This window comes from Ochlerotatus camptorhynchus, unplaced genomic scaffold (assembly GCF_037179485.1).
Source record: "Ochlerotatus camptorhynchus isolate MF236.1 unplaced genomic scaffold, CSIRO-AGI_Acam_v1.1 ptg000352l, whole genome shotgun sequence".
NCBI lineage: Eukaryota > Metazoa > Arthropoda > Insecta > Diptera > Culicidae > Ochlerotatus > Ochlerotatus camptorhynchus.
In genome coordinates this window covers 353,051-379,932 of record NW_027040840.1, presented here as the reverse complement: position 1 = coordinate 379,932, position 26,882 = coordinate 353,051, and the positions used below count along the sequence as shown (strand labels likewise).

The window sequence follows — 26,882 nt, the reverse complement described above, 5'->3', positions numbered from 1 at the left end:
GAAATTGAGTCATAAAGACGCAAAATTCAGCTCAATCAAACGTACTTTCGAACATTTCAGTCTCGGAGCACTTAATTTTACATGACATGTTTGTTTACGTCTCATCCTTTATGTCAACGTTGGATTCAGTCACGTGTAAGATTACACACTACTAAAAAGTCATGTAAATTTCGGTTCCCTGAGACCGACACATGTAAGCAGGCCTTTTGACATAAGAATCAGTTGAAAGAAACGTAAAAATCAATTCAATCAAACGTTCTCTTCGTCGACTAGCTGATGTATCGGTTTGAGAACACTTAATTTTACATGAAATGTTTGTTTACATTCTATGATTTACGTCCAATATGGATTGTTGGTTCGTGAGAGGCGGTTAATGGTTACCTGGGTACCCAAGTAACTTGTAGCATGCGGTAAAACCACTATAAAACATACAATGTTACTTGGGTAGTCTTGTAGACTATGATTTTGACTTGAAGAATGTTTTAAAAACTTGAATAAATGTTGCACAAAAATGAAAGTTTTCCACCTAGAAATATATCCTGAGTTCGGCTCTCACTGTAAGTGTTCAAATTTATCCCGTGAGTTTATTTTGGTTTTTAAACAGGATTTTACATTCTAATAATCAAATTCATAAAGCACAATGGTTTTTGGCAGATTACTGAGATAAGGGAAATGGATGTAATGTCGGCCTAAATGCCTCTAATTTGGGCCCATACATAAATTCAGCAATCAATTAAATGTTCAATTGAACCCAAAAATATCCATTAGTACCGTCCCAATGACGCGTTCATCTAGATAAAATTGATAAATAGCAGATTTTTAGCGATGGGCCTAATATTAGATCCATAGGCCAACATTAGAGCCATTTCCCCTATATTTAATAAAATAAAATAAACATTAAAAAATCATTCCCAAGGAGGTTAACTTTCACCCCACCTAGTACCTGACACTGACAAAACAAAAATTAGATAGTAGGTAGTTTTCTTACTATAACACATTTTCAGAGCCTTACGATCTATGTACTGCACCTCTTTGAAAAACTGAACATTTGAGGAACATACATTTTTCAAGTGTAATACACGTGAATATCGGATGCTTCAAAATACCCACACTGTAGTATAGGTTAATTTCATCAAATAATTTAGTAGTAGTTTGTTTTTCACTTTCTATGCAACATGAATCAAACACTTCTCCACGAACAGGCGCATTTCCAATCCATCGTTCGTAAAACATCAACCCATCACAGATCGATCAACCAGCAACTTGTAACTCAGCTGTTTGACACCACTCACTCTCTGGCGCTTCCGCTAGCACTGCACTGGAGCTAGAAAACGTGACATTATGAATATTTAAAAACAAACAACCACCGCAGATACACACGGCAGTGTCCTTTTTCCGCGACACTAACGACGGCGGACGCCAGGGCAGCGGTAACAAAAAGGCATTCCGACTCTTCCGTTCCGGTCCGATTAGTTTGCCTGAATCGCTTCCTCTGTTTACAAACAAATTTATTATAAATAGAAAACAGGGGAAGAACACAATCCGAGCAATGGTTAAAACGAAAACAAACACTTGCTTGTCACTGTTTGCGGAGGCTTTGGAAGTGTTCTTTCTTCTTTTATGTTCAAAAATTAGAGGATTAGAGTTTCAGGATACAAAACTGTTTCAACAAACTGCTTGTCCCAACAGCAACAAAAATCATGTTTGAGGAAGAAAATGCGATGCAGCAGCTATAGGAAAAGTTGGCTTTCAGCTGTCAAACCAAATGCACACATGCGTGAACTTATGATAAATATGTGAAACGCCTTTATCTTCTAGCTATTCGTACAGGTTAAAATGTAAATTCTTTTTAAATCACTACGCCGGTTTTCTCTTTCCACATGAATCCTACCGATAATGATTAAGCAAACATTTGCATCTGGCACGGAATGCGGAAGCAAATAATTCAAAACAAGGATCATATCTTCATATCTTCTATTATTGAGCTCATGGAGGAGTCGACCCACGTCTTCTTCCTTTCCGAAGGCGTGATCAGAGATGTTATGCCTCAGAAAATCCCGGCGGCGCCGACTGGGATTGAACCCAGGCCTGCTGGGGTGAGAGGTAATCACGCTTACCACTACACCACCGGCTCCGCTGTTCAAAAGAATACTTTTATTATTTTTTCTCGATTGGTAATGATCAATTTAAACTATTGCAGAGCAGTGTTATTATTTTTAGACTACTATATATTACATGACTGTGCAATGTAGTGTAGCCAAATCTCATTTAATATTTTTCATAGGCTTTCCGGAGAATTGTGAATCTTTGAACGTGGAAAGCTTCAAAATTGTGTGTTGCCAAAATCGGATCCATCATTGCATTCGTTAGTGACACGTTGCCACAATGTTTCTTTAACGGATGCAATGTGCGTAGGCCTTTACTGGATTTTGCATAGTTCATTCAACGTAGGATGTTCAACATAATGCTTCAGTTTATACACTGCTTTTCCATTTCAACATTTTCTCATCCTTCAATGCTTTTCGCGTCAATCGTCTGTTTTGCTTTTTTGAAGAAATGCCCCCGATGAATGGAATGTGTAAGCGAAGATAAAAATACATATCACAAGGCCAACAACACCGTCGTCGTCACCAGAAGAACCGTAAACGCAAAACGGTCTTTCATCTTCCCGTTGAAGATTTATTGATTTTCGATTTGCTTTTTGCAACTCTGACTCCGGTCGGTCCCGTTCCGTTTGGCGTGGATCGCCCCGGAACTCCGGTTCATGATGCACTGTACGGACTGTCGCCGCACAGGGGCTCTCTGGCATTGCACAGCTGTTGTGAATTGTGGACTTCAAGATGCCAGAACAACAAAGGGAGTTCGACTTCGATGTCGTCGTTGGCGGTCGGTCGGTCGGTCGGTAGGTGGCTGCTAGCGTTCTGGTGAAATCCGGAGCGAACGTGATATTTTATTCCTTTTGACAGATCCAGTTCAATTTCCGTGCGGACTGTTTGTCTGTTGGTTGACTAGCTGGGATTTAACTCGGCGATGGGGGATGCACCTAAAGAATGTGCGGGGTTTGTTGTTTGAATTTTAGCAGGGGAGATATCTTCAAACAAAATAGATATTCAGAACTTTACGCTTTGCGTCCGATTTTGAATTTCTGAATTAAGCTAATTTGAATAGTTGATATGGATTTGCATGGATTAAGAGGTAAAATATCAAGCAATTATATCAAAAATAGTATGCTAAATACCATTTTAAAAATAAATTCTGATATTTCCATTCCAAGAATAGACCTTAACTACATATAGTATTTTGGTATTGATTTGGTAGGGGAAACGCTCATATTTTGGCCATGTTATAATGATGTTCACGATAATTACAAGTTTGAGATCTAAAATTGTGTCTTGGTCGTCGATATAAATCTTATTCACCAAGGGGAGGTCACTCCATACACTCATTTTGCGTATTTTTTTCAGTTTGCCTCAAGTGTGCTGGCAGTGCCGACTGTGCCAGTCATTGGGCTACTTTTGTTTGTTAATAATTAGATGTATGGCAACGCGGTATTTTGACAGCTCGAATATTTTATTTTGCTTACTGAAACCCGAGAGGGTAAGAGCTAAGAGGAAGAGGAGACAATACGGGGGTGAAAACGAACCACTTTTCTTTCAAACGCGAACCAGCTCTTGATTGGCCGATTGGAAGTGCGTAAGATAGAGATCGAGATAGATATAGATTGAGATAGAGATAAAAGAGTAAGCCAGCTGTCTCCTCTTCCTCTTAGGCCGCGGCCAGGGTAGACGCGTTTCGCGATGCGATGCGACCAATTCAAAAGAATCTTATTATTTATTATTATTCCTTGCGTGAGTCGCATCGCGTCGCGTCTACCCTGGCCGCGGCCTTAGGGTAAGAATGGGACTTAAGAGACTCGTACGCTGCGGGATGAATTTGCCACACGTTACAAATTTCTATACCTACTGAACGACGTAATGGCCGGTGCAACAGCGGTAGCGACAGCAGCCGCCATAAAGGGAAGTAATCTGCCATTGTACATCGGAACGATTGTCAGTCCCGGAACGAACTTCCACGTAGATACAGACCTCGGCCATGATTTTCTGATTTGTCTTGCAATGATGTCCTATTCCTGTGACTTCAGTGCCCACAATACAGTCGCATTGTGGCCAACATGCTCCGAAAATCTTTGTACAACTTAGCAAACCGGGGATTGTTTCTACAATTGATCAACACATTTGATGACAACGAAGAAGCAAAACAAAACAAATAGGGGAAATGGATGTAATGTCGGCCTAAATGCCCCTAATTTGGGCCCATAAAGAAATTCAGCAATCGACTAAATTTTCAATAGTGACCAAACATATCCATTTGTGCCGTCCCAATGACGCGTACATCTAGATAAAATTGATAAATAGCAGATTTTTTGCGATGGGCCAATCTTAGATCCATAGGCCTACATTAGAGCCATTTCCCCTACAAATCAAAATTTTAATAATTATAATTTATATATAGGGGAAATGGCTCTAATGTTGGCCAATTGATCTAAGATTGGGCCCATTGCTAAAAGTTTGCTATTTATCCATTTTATCTAGATGAACGCGTCATTGGGATGGCACAAATGGATATTTTTGGTCGCTATTGAAAATTAAGTTGATCCATCATCAGATTCTCGTGCATATTCATCCGCTTGTCATCGGGCGTTCCCAGAACCGGTTAGCTCAAGCTACGGCGGTGCCATTGATGTTAGATGTTTGTTTTTCGGACGCTGTCTCATTCACCGACACGGAAATCGAAGCATCCACGGCTAGCGAAGAGCGACTTCGAATACTTATGGATCCTGAGAATGCTGCCGACCTGGGCGTCGTCGTTGTCGTTGTCGTCGTGACCCCGAAGACTGATTTTCGGGATGGCTTCAAGTCGGGTGTGATATTCAACCGTACCCGATTCATCCCCGGAACGATGCAACACCCCCCGTGCCTCATAGCCTACCCAACAAACATTGGAAGCTGAATAAGAGCTTATTCAGGCAAGAATATGCTTCTTCAGCTAAAAAATAGCTTATTCAGCCCCTAATCAGCACAAATTGTTTGTTGGGTAGCCAGTAAAGACACGGTATTACCAAGCCGGAGGCAGCGTGTTCGATTCCCGGTACGGTCGAGGGAATCCTTTCACACAATTATACGAATTCAAAGATGGTACAGGCATCGAAACCTTTAAGTTAATTACTGTGGAAGTGCATTTAGAACACTATAGAATATGCGTTAAGCAATAAGCTTGAAAAGCGAAGAAGAAGAAGAAGATGATCCAACACGAGTCAATCCGAATGTTGTTGAATCATGTCTTGTTGCAATCCTTCGACGGAGTCCTATCGATGCTGGAATTTTCCTGTAATCGATACAAGATTGCACACGGCCAAGGATAATATCCCAAATTTGAGTTCCATCCACCAAGTTTTGTGAAAACTGCAGGAACTCATAGGCTGAGTACAACTTTCCTACTACTACTCAGTCTACACAGCCATTGAGAATAACCCAGAGAGAGAGTCACTTCTACTCAGAGATATGAAGAAATTAAAAAAAAAAGGTGCAGGAACTCAGCGCTGAACCTACACTTTTTAAAAATTTATCATACAACTGAGTAGAAGTGACTCTCTCTCTCTCTGGATTTTTTTCAGCGGTCATGTATGAGTTTCTGCAGTTTTCCCTAAGCTGGGTGAATGGAAATCAAATTCGGTTTATTCTCATTGACCATGTAGTATTTTAGGTCAGAAAATACCACGGGGCCAACAATAAAGCATTTTGTCGAAGCTCACATCAATGTGATGAATAGAGGGGATAGGATGACAGACTACTCTGTCTGTTTTGTCAGTTTTACCGCTGTCAGTTTGCCCAAAAGTGTCAGATTGCCCAAAAATGTCAAAATCATGTGAACTATGGTGCATCTATTCGTGGTTGACAGGGATAGAGTCCCTCTGGAAAATACTCTTAAAACTACACAGATAAAAATTCTGAATTTTAATTGTGATGTAAACATTCATTCACGTAAACTTGTATTTCAGTTCACGCAACCGATCAACTTGTAAACAATGTTGTTTACAAAGATGGGCTTTTGTATACAATATATGCTACATTGTATGAAATGTCTCAGAACTTTACATGATTTATAATGTAAACTTATATGATATGTGACGCTTCATTTATAATGCATCATATTGAAGAGAAATTTACACTACTTTTTAGAACTGTGAAGGATAAAAAGCCGCGGTGTGAAATACAAGTTCGTAGGTGATAACGACACGGAGACTCCTTTGGGCTAGAAGCAGCCAGGGGGATTCAGGGATCACTGGTGTATTCTCCGGGGAACTTCCGCTGGTGCTGGAATCAGACGATGAGTCCGATCTTCTGGAGGAATACGAAGAAATGCCAGCACGGGTGAGCCTTACGAATGTGTTACTTGATTATTGACGGCATTAAAAGGGGACACTTGGTGAGCTGTTTGACGTTCCTGATCCAGTTGTACAACCTGGCTCTCGAACTCATGGCACTCGTAAGGCATCTCTCTTGTGTGCACGCGAAAGTGCGCTTTTAGCGTCCCTTTGTTGATCATTCGGTTTCTCCAACTTCTAGTTCACTACACGGTCACAATCTACTTTACCTTGGCCAGGATTCCCCTGAGAGTATCATCGTACTTGACGGCACCTAGCATTTGGTAGCATGCAGAAAAAGTACATCCTCGAGACTGCTATCTACGAAAATGAAAATGCTTTATTGTAAATTTAACAAATCACATGGATGGTGAAACTGCCAACCTGAAGTATGAACTTTTCTAGCACATTGAGCGACTTGTTGGTAGTTTTGGCTGTGACTACTGCGTGGCCCCCTTCCTTTTTGATGAAGAAACGAATGTCGATGTTATCCCGAATGAAGACAGAGATTGTCCTCGCTGAGTACTCCATGGGACTGATTCTGGTCGTAAAAGAAATAAACGGCAAAGGTAAGGATTTGGGTCTTTTGATTTCATTTCCAACAGATCCCAATCGGAGCGGTCTGCTCCAGGAGACTCGTGTTGGCCATCTACAAATCCCTGTTGAAGGAAATGTCCAACAAACATTGATAGCTGAATAAGAGCTTATTCCGGCAAAAATATGGTTGTGCAGTTAAAATATAGCTTATTCAGCTTTTAATCCGCTCAAATTGTTAGTCGGGTGCCTAGTAGCTCTAGAAGGATGTCTTGATTCTAAAAAAGCGAATATCTATTTTTAGGAACGCATAAGAAATAAATAGTTTGAGTCTTATGCATTGTACAGACTACAGAGTTATAACATGTTATAGCGCTATCTTGAGGGTGGTTTCTGTGTTGCAACTATTTGACAACCATTATAACATGTTATAACTCTGTAGTCTGAACGTACTATAAAATACGAAAATTCATCCTCTAGATTTATAAACACCAATCACTCACCTCGGTCGCTGTGCTACATCTGCCAAGATTTGCGGCCACCTTTTCGTAGTACGTTACGGGATGTAAGATCTACCACCGATTCCTAATCTTGACTACTTCAAACTAGAGGAACAGGATTTTACAGTAATCAAAGGAACACATCTTAGTCCTTGTTACTTTGTATGCCTTGTTGATAGTGATAAATCCTCGGGTTGCCTGGACCGAGGATGATCTAGAAACAAGGAAAAAATGAGTTTTTGTAATCAAAGGAACACATCTAAGTCCTTTTTACTTGTTATGCCTAGTTGATAGTGACAAGACTCGGCTTTGTCCACAGATGATAATCTTAAAACAAAGAAAAAATGAGTTAGGTAGTTATTTTTCAGCTACGTGATCCCTAACCTTTTATTCGCGGTTCTCTAGTTTGAAGTGGTTAATCCACGCACGTCTTGATGTGGTGTTTCGGACAGCCATTAGAAACTGCGCTGATTTAATAGATTCCATGGAAGACATTTTGGAAAGTCACGAGTGCGGTTTCCAATAATTGGATTGTGTAAACAACATATTTATTAAATGACGTATGGAAACATTAAAGATCATATAAAATTATATTCATAGGTGCCAGGCAGTGCCAATTAGTGCGCTCATGTGTGCCCAAACCTGTGTTTAGCACAGTGTGCGGAATGATCAACCCCTTGAAATCACCCTCAAAACGAACGAAGATTGTGATCTAATCGTATTTCTGTGGTATGTATAACCTGAATAGGAAACTATGGCCGAAACTGGTGCACTTACAGCGATCTTGAAAAATCAACAGTTTTTTTTTATTGCAAACATGCTATTTGATCGTAAACGATAATATGGTTGAAAACTGAATTAAATACGTCAAAACTACAAGGGACAGCCCTATGGGGTTGTACGCAATGGTGACGTAGGACTACGTGGTCTTATATAATAAATGTTATTTTTTAACTGCAGCAGGCTGAAATGAAAATGGTTAACATCAACTCGCCGTTCCACGTCGGCGAGCCATGGTCACTTTCAAGTGTCACCTATAGACCACCTCACTTTTGCTTGTACTTTTATTCGACATTCTTCACGTGAGTAAAAGAGATGTGCAGTAACGAACAAGAGCAAAAAAAACCCAGCAGAAATGTCACAGTGAAGAGTGGATGCGGGTAAATGTAGGTTTGGTATCGTGCAGTGGTCTATTGGAACTCAACAGTGAGCATGCATAAGGGCGTAAATGCGATGATCGATTCGCTTCGTCGATTTTCTCTTTTGTTAATACCTCGCTAGAATTAACGTTTCTCGGAGCGTTTGCTGTTGCTTTTGATAGCCAATAAAACTCTGCATTGAACAAATTCTAGAAAATAGGTTCGCTTAGCTGAAGCAATGCAAAGAGAAAATCGATGAAGAGAATCGATCATCGCGTATACGCCCTTAGGCATGCTCACTGTCGAACTGTTCTTTTACGGTTCTCATTCTTCTGCAGCTCCTTCTTCTATCTAAATGTACGCAGATATTTGTTTATTTGTTTATTTAATAATTCAACTGACAATTAATGATTTAATGAATAAAACTTAATCTAAATAGTTATGGTCAACGAAAAGAAAACGGTCAAGTAACCGGTGACGAAACACATTTGCTGACACTTTAAAGTCAAATTCGCAATAAAAGTAGTTAAATTGACGGCTGATTGCACGAATTGGCTCATTCTGCGTATAATGCGTATAATAAGCTTTCCAGCAAACATAGCTTGAGCGACCGCCCGTCGCACCACTAGCGGTTCGATGCTCAGAAGACGGCAGCGCTCCTCGTACGGTGGCAGGTTCGATGAGTCACGCCAGTTCAAGAAACGAAGAGCATATCTCACAAACTTTCGTTGAACATATTCGATTCTAGCGATCCAAGTGGCTTGGAAAGGGCACCATACAACTGCACTTGATTCTAATATAGACCGCGCAAGTGAGCAATAAAGTGATCTGAGGCATAACGGGTCCCGGAATTCATCGGCAATTTTGAAAATAAAACCCAGTTGGCGATTGGCTCGGGAAATGATGTCGTTATAATGGATTTTGAAGGTGAGTCCGCAGTCCAGAGTAACACCGAGATCCTTTATTTGTTCTACACGGGCAATGCAACGTCCAAAGAGCACATAGTCAAACATAATTGGTTCGTTCTTACGGTGATAGGAGATGACGTTGCATTTTTTGATGCTCAGGCCCATCAGATTTCTCGTGCACCAGTCAGCGAAAATACATAGCATACGCTGGAGATCCCAACAGTCCGGGAGGCTTTTGATAATTTTGTAAATTTTGGCGTCATCTGCGTAGAAAAGACGACATCCAGATGGTAACAACAGAGCGATGTCGTTTAAAAAGATCGAAAACAGCAGAGGTCCCAGGTTGCTGCCTTGCGGGACTCCCGAGTTTTTTGAGAAAACATTTGAATCCGTCGCGCCAATCTTGACTCGTACAGAGCGATTAACTAAGTACGATCTGAACCATTTCACAGCCGTAGACGAGACACCTAGTATCTCCAACTTAGCAAGCAGGATATCATGATCCACCCTGTCAAAAGCGGCTTTTAAGTCCATGTATGCAGCATCAACTTGCCATCCAGCATCCAAGCTTCGCAGACAGTCAGAGGTAAACTGCACCAGGTTCGTGGAAACCGATCGCTTGGGGTAAAAACCATGTTGGTCCGTATCGATATAATTTTTACAGCACATAAACAGAGCATCATTTACAATAATCTCGAAAAGTTTAGAGCAGACGCACATGGAGGAAATCCCACGATAATTAGCGACATTCGGTTTGTCTCCTTTTTTGTGAATTGGAAACAGATAGGAAAGCTTCCAGCGGGAGGGGAATTCACTTTGCTGTGCCGAGAAATTAAAAAGTCGCGCAAGTGGAAGGCAGAGGTTGACTGCACATCGTTTTAAAACTGACGAGGGAATTCCGTCAGGACCAGCGGCGAATGAGTTCTTCATTTTGCGTGTTGCGGCTATCACCATGTCTTCAGTGATGTGAGGTATGTCAAAACTAAAAACATCACGTGGCATCCCGGAGGTTGCGACCAACACCTGTGTCGGTGAAGCGGAAAAATCGTGGAAGACTTGTTTGAATTGACGAGCAAACAAGCTGCATTTTTCACTTTCGCTGCAGGCCGTATCAACTCCGAGGAACATGGAACAAGGCAGCCCGGATTCTTTCCGTTTTGAATTTACAAACGACCAAAAACCTTTCGTTTCGACCGAAGTTTCGCTTCCGTGCGTCTCACATGCCGATTATAGAGGAAGTGGTTGTAGTTTCGATAGCGACGACTTGCGAAATTAAACTGTTGCTTGTAGAACGGTGAGCGAGAGCTGCAGTACCTTCGGAGTGTGGCGGAGCGCTGACATTTTAGTTTACGTAGGCGTGGGTTCGACCATGGAGGCTTCTGCGGGGGACGTCTTGCTGGGACAGTGCGGAAAATAACTTCTTTCAGCGCAGAGCTGAAACAATCCACAGCATCATTGACACTAGCGGCCGTTTCGATACAGTGCCAATCTATTTCCGCAAGCGCATTGTTCAATGCAGTGTAATCGGCCCGGCGAAAGTCCAGAAAGCAGCACTCGGAAAACGGTATATATTCAATTGGAGTGGATAAACTTAGTGACACGACGAGAGCGGGATGGTCGGCATCTAGATCGATCAGTGGCTCGACCGGTAGAGAAACAGAAGTGTCTGGTAATGCTGAGTAATTTGCCAGAACAAGATCTAACAAACATCCATTATGGTTGGGAAAAATGCTCGCCTGAGTGAACCCATGAATGTTAAATCCGTCCAGAAGTTCACAGCAAGCAACCGGCATATGCGATACCAGAGGATCAATGAATGGTGTGCCACTGTCAGAGAAACGCCACTGTAAACCAGCTTGGTTGTAGTCGCCAAATAGGAGAGCGGGAGAATTGGGGCACAATTGAGACGAAATCGAGCCCAACGAATTAACGTGCTCATGGATGATCGTGCAGTCGTTTTTTCGGTCGGGGGTTAGGTAGACTGCGCCTACACTGAGCTTGGTTCTTGGCAGATCCACAACAATACAGATTTGCTCTAGCAGACTTGAAATGGGCGAGGTACTTACATAGCTGGTCAGTTTCGTTGTGACGGCGATCAGAACCCCACCACCACGCAATTTTTGACTGTTTAGGGGAGAGCGGTCGGTTCTGAAGACGGAATAATGTGATCCAAACAGCTGCGGTGAGTAAATCCGGTCATCCAGCCACGTTTCTGTCAGAACAATCAAATCGTACTCAGCCTCCGAGACAGCCAGGAAAAACGGGTCGATTTTAGTCCACAGCCAACGCACATTTTGGTAGTAAATCCGGAGACCACTCAAGATGCCACTACGCGAACTGGAAGTTGAAGGGAAATCAGGTACCGAAAGTTCGAAATCGCAATTATACTCGCCTGGAGTTGCAGGCCGGAAGCCCCCGATTCCACCACCGACCACAGGACCGGGACGATGACGATGGCGGATGTCAGCAGCAAGCGCGACTGGGTCGGGGGGCTCGGGAGCTTCCTTAGTGCCTGTTTTAGGGTGTCCCGGATCCGATGAAGTTGTGGCGATGGTGTCAATAGCTGGAGAAACGTAGCACGCTAGTTTTTTGCCGAATCAATAAACTCGCGAAACTGTAATCCGGCAGGCCAGGAATCAGGATCGAGTGCAGCATCTTTCAAACAAGTATCCAAACCGATCTTGAATGACACAAATGTCATACTGGATACGACTTTTCCTCTGGGAACCAAACGCACCACATCGACAGGTTCAGTTAAGCTCAAGCAGCGTGACACAATACTCTGCACGTCGTTATCGGTGATGAGCGGGTTCAGGCGAGAAAGATATAGCCAGAATTTCTCCGGAGGTGCACTAGGAGCAATAGAGGGAACGGAAAGACCACTCAAGTCAATTGTTTTCGTTCCATTTACGGTTGGCACGTCAATATCAGGCCGGTCTTCACGACGGCGTTTTGCACCCGGTTTGGGCCAAACTGGTGTAGAACTCAGTGACGGGTTGCGTTGTGGCTTAGCAGAGAAATTGTCGACTTTTTTACTTAGCTCAGCCACGGCATCATGCAGTTGCCGAAACTGATCTGGCAACGAAGCAAGCGAGGGGGGTTGCATTTGTTTTTGCTGCTGATCGTCGATGAAACAGCGGATAGAGCGGCCCTGTAGAACCCCACGACAGGAATTGCAAACGAAGAGTATCTTTCCAGCTGATAATGGTTCCTTCAGATTGCGGATATTTATACCGCAACACTGCTGGCTAATGTGGTAGAATGTTTCGCAAAAACCACAGCGCAGCGTCTCGAGCTCGTTGATAACGAGCTGACATTCTCCGCATTGTTTTTGGTCCATTCTGCTTTGACGGAGCTGCACAGTGAAAAGATGGAGACGGGTCGGGACTCGATGATGCGAGGATGACGTGTTGATTACAGCAAACGACAGCACGAAATTTATCGATATTCCACACGTTTCGGAGAGATTGTCGAAAATAGTATTGTTTACGCACAATTTTGAACACTAAAAACCAGATTTACACACACACAACAAGGCGAACAATTGACGACAATAGTAGTCAATATATATGTAGGAATAGCCTTCCTACGTCTGAGCAGTCCGTGGCGATCAGCATCCTCTTACACTGCTGCTTTTCTTGTGGTCGGCGTAGAAAGTATTTGTCCTTTTGCGGTCATATTTGCAGACAATGTCAGTAAGTATTGTCATAACAAGTGACCAGGTGGTTTCTAGCTTCGAATTTCTGAACCATCGATCATATTTTGAGATAAATCGAGTTACACGCTCCATTAAACCAACCAACATGTGAGCTGAAATTAGAGGCACGCTGTAGGTAACAATCAGTTTGTTACCAAGTACCCGAAAGCGATTCAATAAATAATACGGCACTGAACATCGAACGAAACACTAGATGCTAACGACACAACCAAATGGAAGGAGCTTCGATCAGCTACTGTATGAATGAAAGCAACAATTAAGGGCATATCAGCTGAAGTTCCTCCTCCTTTTACGGTTTTGTCGCTTGTCAATCGGACATGAAAAAATAATCATTTTTGGAAAGCTAGTAAATCATGCCATCATAAACTTCATCAGCTGAGCCTTTCTACACTAAATTATGCGTTGTATAGAAACAGCCAGTAGAATACCAGTGTCCACCCAGCTGAAGCTCCTCCCCGTTTTAGTGTTTCTCGTTTAACTCCTTATCTCAACAAGTTGGTAAATCTTGGCCTTTAGCAGAAAGACGCTTAACACTTTTTTCGGTGAATTTATGATCCTGTTTCAAGTCAGCACGTATGCCTGTTCAGATAAACTAGTATGTACTTTTATTTATTTTCGCTACTGCGCTAATTCAAACATGTAGAAATAAGAAGGAATGTCGGTTACGAGCTCGAATAATTGAAATTTCGATAAATATTTAATAGAATAATTGGTATTTTAGGCCTCCCTTTTTTCATGTTTTTTAGTGTTCCTTCGAAAATGTCGAACAGCAGAATTGCAACCAGCAAGTGTAACCCAGGAACCAAAAGCGGTGCGATGCTAGCTTTCATTGCTATGATGACGGCTGAATTAAGGGGCTTAGAAGCAGAGGGATGAAAGTCAATTCTCTTCATCGATTTCCTCTATTGATGACCATGGCTTCACTTACCTATTTCGCACTACTTCTGCTATGCTCTTCTTTCATTCAGGACAACAATCGTATCAATGCATGTGTTTGCGTTGAGTTATTAACGAAACAGAAAGTCGATGAAGAGAATCGATCAAAATCACTTACACCCCTACTTCCAAGCTTGGCTACAAGATTACAACTCTGGAGAGCATTTTGTGTGGTGATTGGGGGCGTGTGGTTCTGAATATGACGATGAGTGTGCAAAATGTTACGCAATTGCATCCTCCCCTTTTTACTCGCTCGAAGATCGGAGACGAATGCCACTTCGACTTGCTTCGTATACAAACGGCTCTTTGATGACAGTGTTGGGGAAGCAGCAATGCTCAATCGACATGTTTTGCCTAGAAACGATGACTGTGTTGGGGAAGCAGCATATGCGTGTACGTAATTGGTGAATTTGTTAGTTATTTCGACACTTTTGGACAATGCTTAACATTTACAATCTTTTCAATAGTTTTTGTTGAAAACCAAGAGTCAAAAGCACTGTTATCGATGCGTCAAAATATTTCTGATCGATTGGCGATAAAATTATTGAAATTGGTCCAGGAGCAGCTGAGTTATTAACGTTCAAAATCTTTCATAATGTTGTTACATGTTCCATACCCTGCAAGAGGAAGTTAATCCCATTATTATTATTTAACTTTATTAATGAGGCTTTCAGCCTTGGGCTGGTTCGCCTCCATAGTTAGTTAATCTCAGGGATTCATTAATAAGTTTAAAACAAAACTCAACACTCATCAAAAAGAAGCTGTAAGTGCTAGCTACCTCAGTTGGGAGCGATCCTGAGAATCCCTGACTACAATGGCCTCAGGGTCGACACGCTTACAGAACTAGGTTCCACGTGGCATGGAATGATCGCACTGGATACAGCAAAAACTCCTACAGCACTTCAATATTCCAAATTACCACTTTTTATTGTCGGAGTCTACTAACACTTTCATTCATCCCTACGTATGTAACACTCCCATTTTCTTAATTTTTATCTGACCTATTTCTGCTGTCTTTCCCTTCTTCTTCGGGGCCTCTTGCAAATCCACCACCACGTTCCACGTTCCACCTTCTTCCTTCGCTCCTTCGGCGGCGTTGGTGTGTTGACGGACTCGGCTTCGGCGGTTCGTGCCGGAATTGTCCTTACTTGGCTGGGGAGCCTACCGGTACGTCTACCAGGTATACCTCAGCGGTTCTGTCTAAAATTTACATCGGGGTCCTAACAGACAAACGGTTCACATTAGGAACTTTGAACAAAAAATTGTGATTCCGGGAATTTACCTGCTGTCCGTTTTTTCCTCTCACTCTCTTTCACTTTCCTCTTACTATCTTTAACTATCTTTTGTCTGAACAGTAATGTTTGATATTTTCTAGGCTTTGTCTAGTTTGAATATTTCACCAGAGACTATCGACCGTTTATCTTGATAGTTCTTTGATGATAGACCTGATCGGTGTATGTAGCATAGAAATACGTTCTTTGGGTCACTGTCCTTTGACTATTGGTCAGTGACCCAGGCCATTCGTTTTCCATCGCCAGTCATCGTGTCCGTTATGCCGTTCATAATGGCCTTTTTTGTCGTCAGCTCTCATGACCGCCTAAATGCTGCTTTTACTCTATCTGGTAGTGGGTTTTGTAGACTACGGTGGGTGGATGGCTGCGTAATACGGTAGGTTACTCTACTTTGGCCTACCAGGGAGATTTACTGACGGAGAAAAACTGCACACATAGACGAACATTACTTGCCATGATTTTTCAACATATCAACGAGTACTCTACACGATATTCTAAAAATTACTCGACACTGAAACGTGAACACTCACAAGGCTTTTGAATGAATTTAACTACATAATATTGCACAAGCCATTGGAAAGTTTGGTCGAAAATGTCCTGATTTGTAGAATTTTATTAGGATCAAAATATTTTAATCAAATTTTGGTAACATATGCACCTACACTACCGACGATAAGTTTAAGGATACCCCAAAAAACATGCAAATATGTTTTGTTCAATTTTCGATCTCCAAAGGTTATTTGAATGGTATGAATGGTATAGCATAAGGGAAGGTCCATTAATTATGTTACGCAAATTTGACCCATTTTCAACCCCCTCCCCCCCTTTGTCACATTTTTTATATGGACCTTAATTGTTGTCCCCCTAAAAGTGTGACATAATTAATGGATGATCCCTAAGTGTTCTACTACTACTTTTATTTCAGAATTAGGCCAACCAAATTCTGAGAAAATCAGTAACGAGTCTTCAGAGAAAATTTTGAAAAATATTGTAACTTTGGGTGAACTTTTAGCACACAAAATTTTAAAATTATATTGAACAATTTACCTACGAGGAAAGTTCCATTCAATACCTTTCAAATTATCTAAAGTGAATGAAAATTGGACGTAACATGACAGAGATATGAACATAACAAATTTGTCATGTTTTTTTGGGGGTGTCCTTAAACTTATGCTTGGGAGTGTATTTTTTTTTTTTTTGATTATATTTATTTCATAACAACGATTGGGACCTTGATTGGTGAAGCCTTGAAAGCTTATTGATTTTGAACAGCAATGATCGTTTGGTCATGCTTTTTGTATTGACATCACATAGTGTCTGGATCTCATAAATTTAAGCAAATTCTCAGCGTTATGTAATCCATGAATTTTGTAACTTGTTTTTTTTTTTATTATTTTGAATATTTCAATATGAGTTAAATCTCTGAAATAGGAACAAAAACTAAATGCCAGGAGTTTGCATTTTATATCTGGCTGAATTGAAACATGGTAAATTGTACACACAATAAATTTCTACAAAGCTCCCTGAATTAATTCTAAATTTGATATCTTTTCCACCTCTCTTAATTCTACGAAGACATCTGAACACCTTCATGCTTCTGAAAAGTCACTAAAGAATTCTACAAATTTTCTTGAACATTTAGAAAGTTCCTTGGAATTTAACGAAGTTCCCAAAACCTCCAAGAAGTTCATGGAGCTTTGTTTAAGTAAGATCTCTGACAAACTACAACTACAAAATTCCCTGAACTTTTTCAAAATTCCTTACACACATTTGAAGTGAAGCGTAGCTCCTCAAAATGCTGCGAAATTCACAAAACTTCTATAAAGTTTGCCGTACTTCTACGTTTTACGATTATTTTCTGCGAAGTTCCAAGAATTTGTACGTAATTCCAAAACTATTCCAAGTCCATGAGGCTTCAAAAACGCACCCTGAAATAATGTAGAGGTTGTTGATCAATAGCTTAATGAGCTTCCCTGACAAAATATTGTTCCCTTTACTTCTACGATTTTGCCACTTCTACACAGTTTCAGAACTTTTACAAGTTCCTTTTTTCTAAGATTTTTTTTTCTAAAAATCTATGAAGTTGCCAGAATTTCAACTAAGTTTCCTCAATTTCTACGATGTTGCCTGAAGCCCTTGAAGTTTTACGAAGTTTCCAGAAGTTAAAGAAAAATCCCTGGGCTCATGACCAATTTGTAGAGCCTGAAGACGTCTTATTAGGCAAACGATTAAATATCGATAGCATACAATTTCTCAAAATTGTTTCTTCTAACCCAGAACATAAAAAAATTGTCAAAATTAAGGTCTTTCAAAAAATCTTTGTGTTACAATTTTTTTAATCGCTGTTAAATAGTAACTTGACAAGCTTGACAAAATACCGATGAGTAAAAAAATAAACACCAAACATTCTGGGGGGTGTGGCTAGATAATTCTGGAGGGGCCTGGCCCCCTTGGCACCCTCATTAGCTACCCCAAATGGGTGTTGCCAAAATAAAAATAAAATGCCCATTGATCTACATCAGTGTTGCAAGTTTCACTCAGCGTAACTCTTCTATTATCAACTCTGCTTTCTACCACTTGTTTAATGCCTTATACACCGTTTGAAAAATTCATGTCAATTTCTGTGAAATATAGCGCACATATAATTAACGCTAGATTTGGCATATATTTACGTGATATTTCGTGTAAATTTAGGCGCAATATCGCATAAATTAGCAATATTGTTAGCAAGCTTGAAAACGATTTCGCTGTTTATGCCAAGTATAGCTCAAAATTAAACGAAGGGAGATTTTACGCGATAGTTAAAACTCAGATTTTTTTTCTGTGTACATACCTTGTACACGCATCCACATGTATGCTATTTCAACTCCCTCAATTTTGCCTAGTAATAAATCAGTTAATTACACTTGTTCAAAGCGATTATCTTTGCTTCGTACCGAAAGCACATCCAACCGCATTTCAAGTAACTCCCATCGTACAAATGCAACTTTCTTCATTTCGTAAACAATATCACTTCAGCGTACTTCAAATTCTAACGCCACATATGCTAAAAACATTAATTACACTCGAAGTTCTCGGTTCCCTTTTGTGTCTGCTGATAATACTCACCCACCACTACCAATTTTCCAGTGCTTGCACGAAAACAAGCGTGAAAAACGTTCCTTAAATTGTTTGATACATTTAGCATAAATTACCCTTGCTCCCCTCCCCCATTGCTCCACACAACCAACCAACACCCTTTACCAACGTTTCCGTCAAAGTCTGTCGGCATTGCTTCAAGAAAACATCCAACTTTAATGGAGAGCATATATGTATGTATATATACTCAGAACCATGTCTGCTTGAACGTCTATGCAGGAACGAAGGAACTGTTTGTAGCAGTAATTGTTCCCACATCCATATGTGTCGGGGAGTACGTTTATCGTTTCACTTTCATTTTTGGAGCTCGTCGAGAGTGTAACCAATTTCCATCTACTTTGCTACATTTTGATTTATTGGAGTTTGTCATTTTTATCTCAATTCCTAAATGCAGTAATTTTTTGCTTCACCCTTAACGGAAAGCTCATCCAAACTCATCATTTGTTGACAGATTAAATTTATATAGCTGCTCATGTTCACCGAGCAGTATCATTGACAAAATATTAGTCTTTGACCTTTTCGCGTCGTATCCTGAAGTTTGACATGCAAGGACTAAGCTGAGAGGCATTGATTTCTTGGCTCAGATCTGCTATTGCTAAGAACCCTTCCGAATACGTCCCTGAACTCCACCACTATCAGCTTCCACGAAAGTTCATACACAAGTGCAGCTCAGGCAAGCAAAGTTGTTATACTGTGTGAAGTTCAAGCAGCCGTGCAACTATTCTAACCGTGCTCACTTGCTCTGACGATGCAACGTTACCCCACCACCACCACCCACAACCCCGTTATGTACACATTCTCGTGGAGGTTCACTTGGCGGTGGCTGAACTAGATTAAATCAGGAGTTAATTTACGAAAAATATGTTTGTCTATAGCGGCAGTAGACAGGTTTCCTTGTTAGTTCGCATGGTATGCACGACCTCTCCTTGGAAGCGGGCGCTTTTCAAAGCACATCACTGCCAGAGCGTATCCGAAACTCCTACGTAGCAAGTATACATATTGACGCCAGGAAGCACTGTGAGCGAGCTCCCCCGCTTGCACTTTTCGGCATCTGGCGTGGTGATGGCTTTGGGTAGTTGCAGAAAGCTCGGGTGGATAACCGAAAGAGTTTACCACTCTCTTCCGTGGAAGTGTGAGAGTGGATGATGTTGTGGTAGCATAAAATTTGTATGCCTGATGCCCCCGCTTCCGAACTTACCCATGATGGTAAACGTCGTCAGTCGATTCCGAGGCAATTGCACAAGTTCAAACTCTCTAGGAAAACTTCTCCTCACACACACATCCAAACTGCTGCAGCCTGGTGGTGCTGGCCCCAAAAGTAAATGTGTATGAGGTTTCAAAAAACCAAAGCACACGGTTGAGTCAAGAACATGCATAGCCAGGCAGCCGAAGCAGGGAACTCACTTCCTACCACGCCAGGATGAAGTTAGTTTCCACCTCGTAAGGATGTGGTGGGTGAGTTTGTATAGCATATGCAATTATGGGAAGAGGGTTTTAAACGTACGAGCTGATTTTGTTATTTTTAAGCACAAATTTAGCACCGCCTCGGGAGATAGACGTATTTGGGGTGCCCGCATCAACCACACAACCAACTACTACAACTGCAGACGATTGGTAAACTTTGAATGTTTCAGGCAGCCCGGACGGCGGCGTCTATTATAAATGTTTAATTTGCTGCTTCCACCATGCGGGGCACTTATTTTTCAGGATTAAAGTAGATCTGCATTGTGCGGTGATTTGACTGTGATTGGCTATGTTCTTTTGGTTTAGATCTGCAGTCGTAATTAGTGAAAACACCTATCTGTTTTTTTTTTTGTTTTAGATCGGCGCCGGTGGTGTAGTGGTAAGCGTGACTGCTTTCTCACCCCAATGGGTCTGGGTTCAATCCCAGCCGAGGTCGGTGGGATTTTTCTGACGCATAAAAATCTCTGGTCACGTCTTCCTTCGGAAGGGAAGTAAAGCCGTTGGTCCCTGCCCATGTGTGTTGAATGGGTGCGATATCCTACGCAGGTGTGGAAAGCTGCCTTCCTGCACATTCGATTGTCGTCAATGGATGGCAATCGATAATCCGCCAATCACCGCACTAGATTGCGTAACAGAGACCGACGTTAAATAAAGGAAAAGAAGAAAAAGACCTATCTGTTTTCTCTATCCAACGTTTTGGTCCTTATAGAACCTTTTGCAAGAATTTGAAATTGTTTGTGTTTTATTCTTCTTCTTATTCGAATTTCAAGCTTATTGTTTATCGCATATTAACTTATTGCGTTCCCACAACTTCGTGTTCTAGACGCACTTCCACAGTTGTTAATTGAGAGCTTTCGATGTCTGTACCATTTTTGCATTAGTATAATTGTGTGGCAAGTACAATTATACTAGTTTACAGCATATTTGAACTTTGTATGCTGATGGTTGTTTCTCATGTAAAATCATGCGCTGTATTCAAATATGTAGTCAGAAAATCATCTCAGTAGGATTGTTTTCTAGATGATTTATTAGCTAGAGAATGATCTTTAGAAGAGGATAGGTGGATAGTTCCGTTAGAGTACGGCAGTATGAAAATTGAATAGAAGTTGAAAAATGAGCGAAGGGTCATTAATGCGACAGTTTTTCAAGATAGACGCACATTTTTGCCTAACCCGTACGATGTACGCGGGGACTTGAAGTCAAAAATGGTCAAAATGGTTCACTTTGAAGTTGGTTTCCTAGCTGAATTTTAAATTATATAGGGTATATGCTCCAACCAGTGATGGAAAAAATCAGAAAAATCCACAATCAGGAACGGCCGAAAATCACTGCTGATCTTGAGAGTATCAAAATCACAAAGCAGAAAATCAAGGCTGATTTTAACCTAAGCTGATTTTGAGGCAACAAAAAACCAAACGGAAAATCAAAAGCTTGGTATAACAATGCAATAACAAAGTAAAAAATCGACATCCACCGCCATTTTCGAATCCAAGATGGCGGACCAAAATCCAATATGGCGGCCTCTGGACAGGGAATATGCATCTAAACCCATGCAATTTGGCTATCTGCGGAATGGGCTCGATGAGTGGAAGTGGAAAATTGACATCTGCTGCCATTTTGAAATTCAAGATGGTGGACCAAAATCCAATATGGTGGTCCCCTGACAGGGAATATTAATTTAAACCCAGGCAATATGGGTATGTACGGAATAGGCTCGATGATTGGAAGTGGAAAATTGGCATCTGCCGCCATTTTGGAATTCAAGATGGTGGACCAAAATCCAATATGGTGCCCCCGAACGGGGAATATGCATCTAAACCCATGCAATATGGGTATCTACCATTCATTTGAATCTTTGAAGGAAAAAATCGAAAATAATCAATTTTTTGATAACCCTAACATAGAAATGGTCACCCAATAAAAAAATACGGGTCTAATATTTTAAGATAAGGAACAATACTACCATTTTTTTTTGAAATTCTGAGAGCCACTATATCGTTTTGCTATGGAATGGTTGTATATATACAGGTATAACTCAAAATAATGTAACTGTTACTTTTGACTACAATCGTCGATATCTCGTAAATAACAATACAATCATACAAATCAACATTACCTATAGATGGGAGATTGTCTTAGCTGTCCGATGGTGATGTTTCTTTGCTTGATTGAATGATCGTTTGCCAAAAATCGACGATCGATGTCAAAAGTGACAGTAACATTATATCGAGGTATACCCACTCATAGTTTAGATTACCGAAGTCGGTAAAATTTTACTGGGTTTTCAAACAGCTGAGTTTTCAGTAATCAACACAGTAGTTTTTAATTTAATTTAACTCCGTAAATCGCAGAATTTCTGAACTGTCAAAAACTACTGTTCAAGTCAGTAAAGAAATTTTTATCAGTAATTTATTTGTTGATATTTGTTTTTACAGAGTTTCTCAGTATTTTTATTTCATTATTTTTTGGATTCTAAAATGGCGGCCGATGTCAATTTTACACTTCCACTCATCGAACCCATTCCGCAGATACCCATATTGCATTAAACCTATGCATATTCCCTGCCGGGGGCCGCCTTATTGCATTTTGGTCCGCCATCTTGGATTCCAAAATGGCAGCGGATGTCAATTTTCCACTTCCACTCATCGAGCTAATTCCGCAGATACCCAAATTGCATGGGTTTAGATGCATATTCCCTGTCCAGAGGCCGCCATATTGGATTTTGGTCCACCATATTGGATTTGTGGAAGCCATCTTGGGTTGAAATCCACCATTTGAATTTCATCCGGCATTTTGACTTGAATTTCGGAATGCCCCAAACTCTTGACCATATCTTCTAATCCTATGATTTTCGATGATTTTGATCTTGGTTGATATTGATGCCGGTTGATTTTGGGAATCGAAAATCACGGCTGATATTGGTCGAAGATCACGTTTAATTTTCGTGGTGATGATGGCTTGTGATATTGGTGCCTGTGATTTGAGGTGATATTGATCTTGAAAGCTGATTTTGATTTTCTGATCTTGATTTGATGATGATGGTCCCACTTCTTACCCCTACAAAGGTTTGAGCTGGACGATTTATCTTTAAGATAATTAAATGTAAACATTTTAACCAGGTTAGCAAAAAAACGAGCTGGTTACATTTACAGATATGAATTCCCTCTAGAGTATACAGTTGCTTCACAGCGATATAAATGTGAAAAAGCTCAGGCGTCCAGGTTCGCCTTTTTGTCCACCTAAAATATTCATAAAAGCAGGCATGGAAAATCATTTACATTTCATGCATTCATTTACATTCAGTTGCCTCTAACTTTTTTCATCAACAGCATTCCACAAAATGATGTATTGAACTTTAGTAGGATTTGTTATTAGCTAAAACTTTTGTCCTTAACTCAAATCTGTATCTCTTATGTATCACAAATTAGAGCGGGCAGACCTTGTTACTGTTTTTCAGTGAATGTAAAATACATTCACTGAAAAACAGTAGTGGCTTCTGTTCGCTCTGGTTCGTCATGCATAAGATATACGGATTTGAGTTTTTAACAAAAGTTGTAGCTACTAACAAACAAATTCTGTTGGTGAAAAAAGTTAGGGGCAAATGAATGTAAATGAATGCAAGAAATGAATGTAAATGATTTTCCATGCCTGTTCATAAGTATTACAAGCGATCAAGAGTTAATGAACAATCAACAAAGCATCCTATTACACTAGCAACCCCACAATTTGATGCTATCATAATTTTCAGCAATGTCAGGAATGCTCACGAAACCCCAACATTTGCCAAAAAACTTACTATACTACCTCAAGGTATCTTCCAAATTAGCTTCAAAATCGCATTTTTTTTTTAATGTTAAATTCAGTCCTCTATATCCGTAATACGCATGCGAGGCTCAAACCTTTGTAGACTACTATTTTTTTTACTACTACTATTTAATCAAATATCAAAAAATCCATCATCACCATCATGGCGAACAAAATAGTTTTTGCAGTGCTACAATATTATTAAAAAGTCGTTATAACAGCTATCCATACAAAATAATCCGTTAAAAATAACTGCGTCAAGATACATAATTGGTCAATTCATAGAAAAAAAATCACTGGATAACCGTTCAAAAGACAGTTTTAACGTGTGAAATGCAATTGTGTTTATTCCGCTTCTCGCGTGACGCGTACCGAGTCGACTCGTTTATGTCACCCAATTCCCGTTCTCGAATAGAGTGACAATTGTCGATACGAATGAACTCCGATGAACTTTCGGTGTATTCCCATAGTCGATGTATATCGACAAAACTCGGATCGGAATGACGTTTTCATGCGAGTGTTGTCGATACGTCAGAAGCAATCGAGAAGGTTTGAAAATCGAGAAAATGGAAGTGAAGCGGTAAGTTTTATTTTTTATGCTTTTGAAAATACTTTTTTATCATATAATTATATTATTGCAGAATCCGTGTGACAAACCAAAAGCAGTTTGCTTTCCTGGTTGATCGGATGGAAGCACACCCGTCGGTTGCCAGAGGGCAAAAATTTTGCGAGGCAGCTGCAATGGACCGGCAAAAGTACCACGCTCTCTGGACGGATTTTTCAGGTAGACTTAATAGTCTAGGTCCCCCGACTCGGGATGTAAAGGGCTGGCAAAAGGTAAGTTATTAAATTTATGTTCATGCCGTTTTAATAGAAAACATTTTACCGTTATGTGCATGAGGAATTTTCTGCTCTCTGTTTCTCAAATGTAAGCTGGTATAAGGTACCCCCGAGGAGCGGATTGGTAACGTATTTTCGATGCAGCAAAACACATTAAAAGCGCATATTCTTAGCACAAAAAAGTGGGACCTGTTAAAAATAACTGATTCCATTTGAATTAAAGTTATGTTTACCCTTCGCTACAAATCGCTTAAAAACCCGACTTTTGATCCGAGGCCCACAGGGCCAAGTGACATACCATTCTACTCAGCTCGACGAGATCGGAACATGTGTGTGTGTGTGTGTTTTTTTTTTTGCAAGGAAGAAACCTTTAAAAAGGCCATTATGCCACCACTTGACGACCGGGCGCACGGTCACGGTGACACTGTGTGTGGGATTCTTACCGCACTAAAACCTCCTTGGACACCTTGCCCTTTTCCCCCGAAACCACTTGTCGTATTACTTCGTAAGGTTCAAATCTCACCATATGTGGATAAATTCAGGTTTTTAGTTTTAATTAAGCAATATGCTTGTGTGTTTATGTCAGATTATCATTCATCGATAAAATTAATAAATGGTTTTAAATGGAGACAAACACACTCATTTGCTTTAACAAATTTTTTATCCATGTTATTGTTTTAAAGGATCTATAAAATTATTTTAACGCTATTGAATATTTCCGGAATTGGTACACAGGTTCCGGAGATACGGCCTGAACATGTTACGGAGGAAAACTCATATGGAAATTCAATTCTGCTCACAACACTCTTTTTGACGTTCTTATATTCACCACCAGAGGTTGAATCGATCGCTTAGTTTCTATTAAAAAGGCGTACAAAGCATCCCTAATAATAATTGTATGGTTAATTTGCTTAACGACGTGTTCTGGGTATCATCCAAACCATTTGTGGAATAGTTCAATGATTTGGATTATCGTTCGTTTATGGTTATTTTTTTATTAGGGATATTCTGTTCTGTTTTTTAGTATGTTTTCTGTCTTTGGAGGTTTGGACAGATTATAAAAACACAATCAAACAAAAGTTATCGTACAACAATCGCGAGGCTATAGCTACCGGTGGTGGGCCGAACACAATGAAGGTGTTATCATCAACTGAGGATGCAGTTGTTAAACTGCTGTCCCTGGACAAAACGGTAAATAATTCCGGTATGTATATGCAATCTAAATTAGTTTGGATATGTACAATACATTCATTTATAGGTTCTAGATTTGGTCTGCCTGTGACTGTTACATCACCACTAAGTCCTGAACCGGGTCCCAGTCAACCGCGTAATATTCTGTCGTCACCGGGACCGCCACTTCTCTCCAGTACAATGGAAGCTTACGCCAACCCGACTGAAGTAGATGACCCAGTTGACGAGGTAGTAGAAGATATTGAGAACAGTAATAACAACAGCAGCTCTCGTACCGCGCAACGCAAACGACGGCATCCGGATAGCAAGGATTTGCGGTATAACTTGCTGGAACAACAAACGGAATATTTAAAAAAGATCGTCGAGAATACCGGAGAATGCGCACGGTACTCCCGAAAAGTCTTCAAACTACGAGAGGAAGAAGCGAAACAACAACGTGAATATATGCTACAAAAAACAAAAGATAGACAAGCAGAATTGGAGTTCAAAATTGAATTGTTGAAGTACAAAAAGGAAAAACTTGAAATTTTGAAATACAAAGAGTGTCAGGAATAGAAATATGATTCAATATCGAAACAAACCCACTTTTTAAATAAAAATAAATAAATAATTTGAACAACCTACTTGCTTAAATAACTAGTCCAATTTTAGTGAAAGAAGGTTTTTTGTGCAATATTTCCGTCTTGTTTATTTGGTCAAATTCCGATTAACTTGCTTGGTTTCGTTATTCGGTGGACATGAGTCTCTGAGTCTTCAGCTCAGTGGTTGAGGAGATATGCCATTTAGAAACATGACCTCACAATCTGTGTGTCTGTGGGTGTTTGGATCCGAGTCCGAGATCCCAGCGGCCGTCGGGGTGGGTGTCCGTGGGTTCCAGTACAGTAAAACCGGTTATATTAGCGTCGTTTTATCGTTTCTGACACTGGCCTCATACCGGCTTCTTTCTACACGGTTAGAAAAAAGTACCCAACGGCCAGTTCACTTTTACCTACTT

The 26,882-nt window shown here is 40.6% G+C and overlaps 1 protein-coding gene across 1 annotated transcript; it reads left to right on the top strand.

Annotated features, from left to right (window-relative positions):
- The first annotated feature begins 24,216 nt into the window (after positions 1-24,216).
- On the top strand, positions 24,217-26,443 carry LOC135709161 (uncharacterized). Its single transcript, XM_065231377.1, has 4 exons — positions 24,217-24,437; positions 24,499-24,694; positions 25,742-25,901; positions 25,956-26,443. Exons 1-4 carry the CDS (start codon positions 24,331-24,333, stop codon positions 26,441-26,443), a joined length of 951 nt encoding a protein of 316 aa, XP_065087449.1. The 5' UTR covers positions 24,217-24,330.
- The last annotated feature ends 439 nt before the right edge of the window (positions 26,444-26,882 follow it).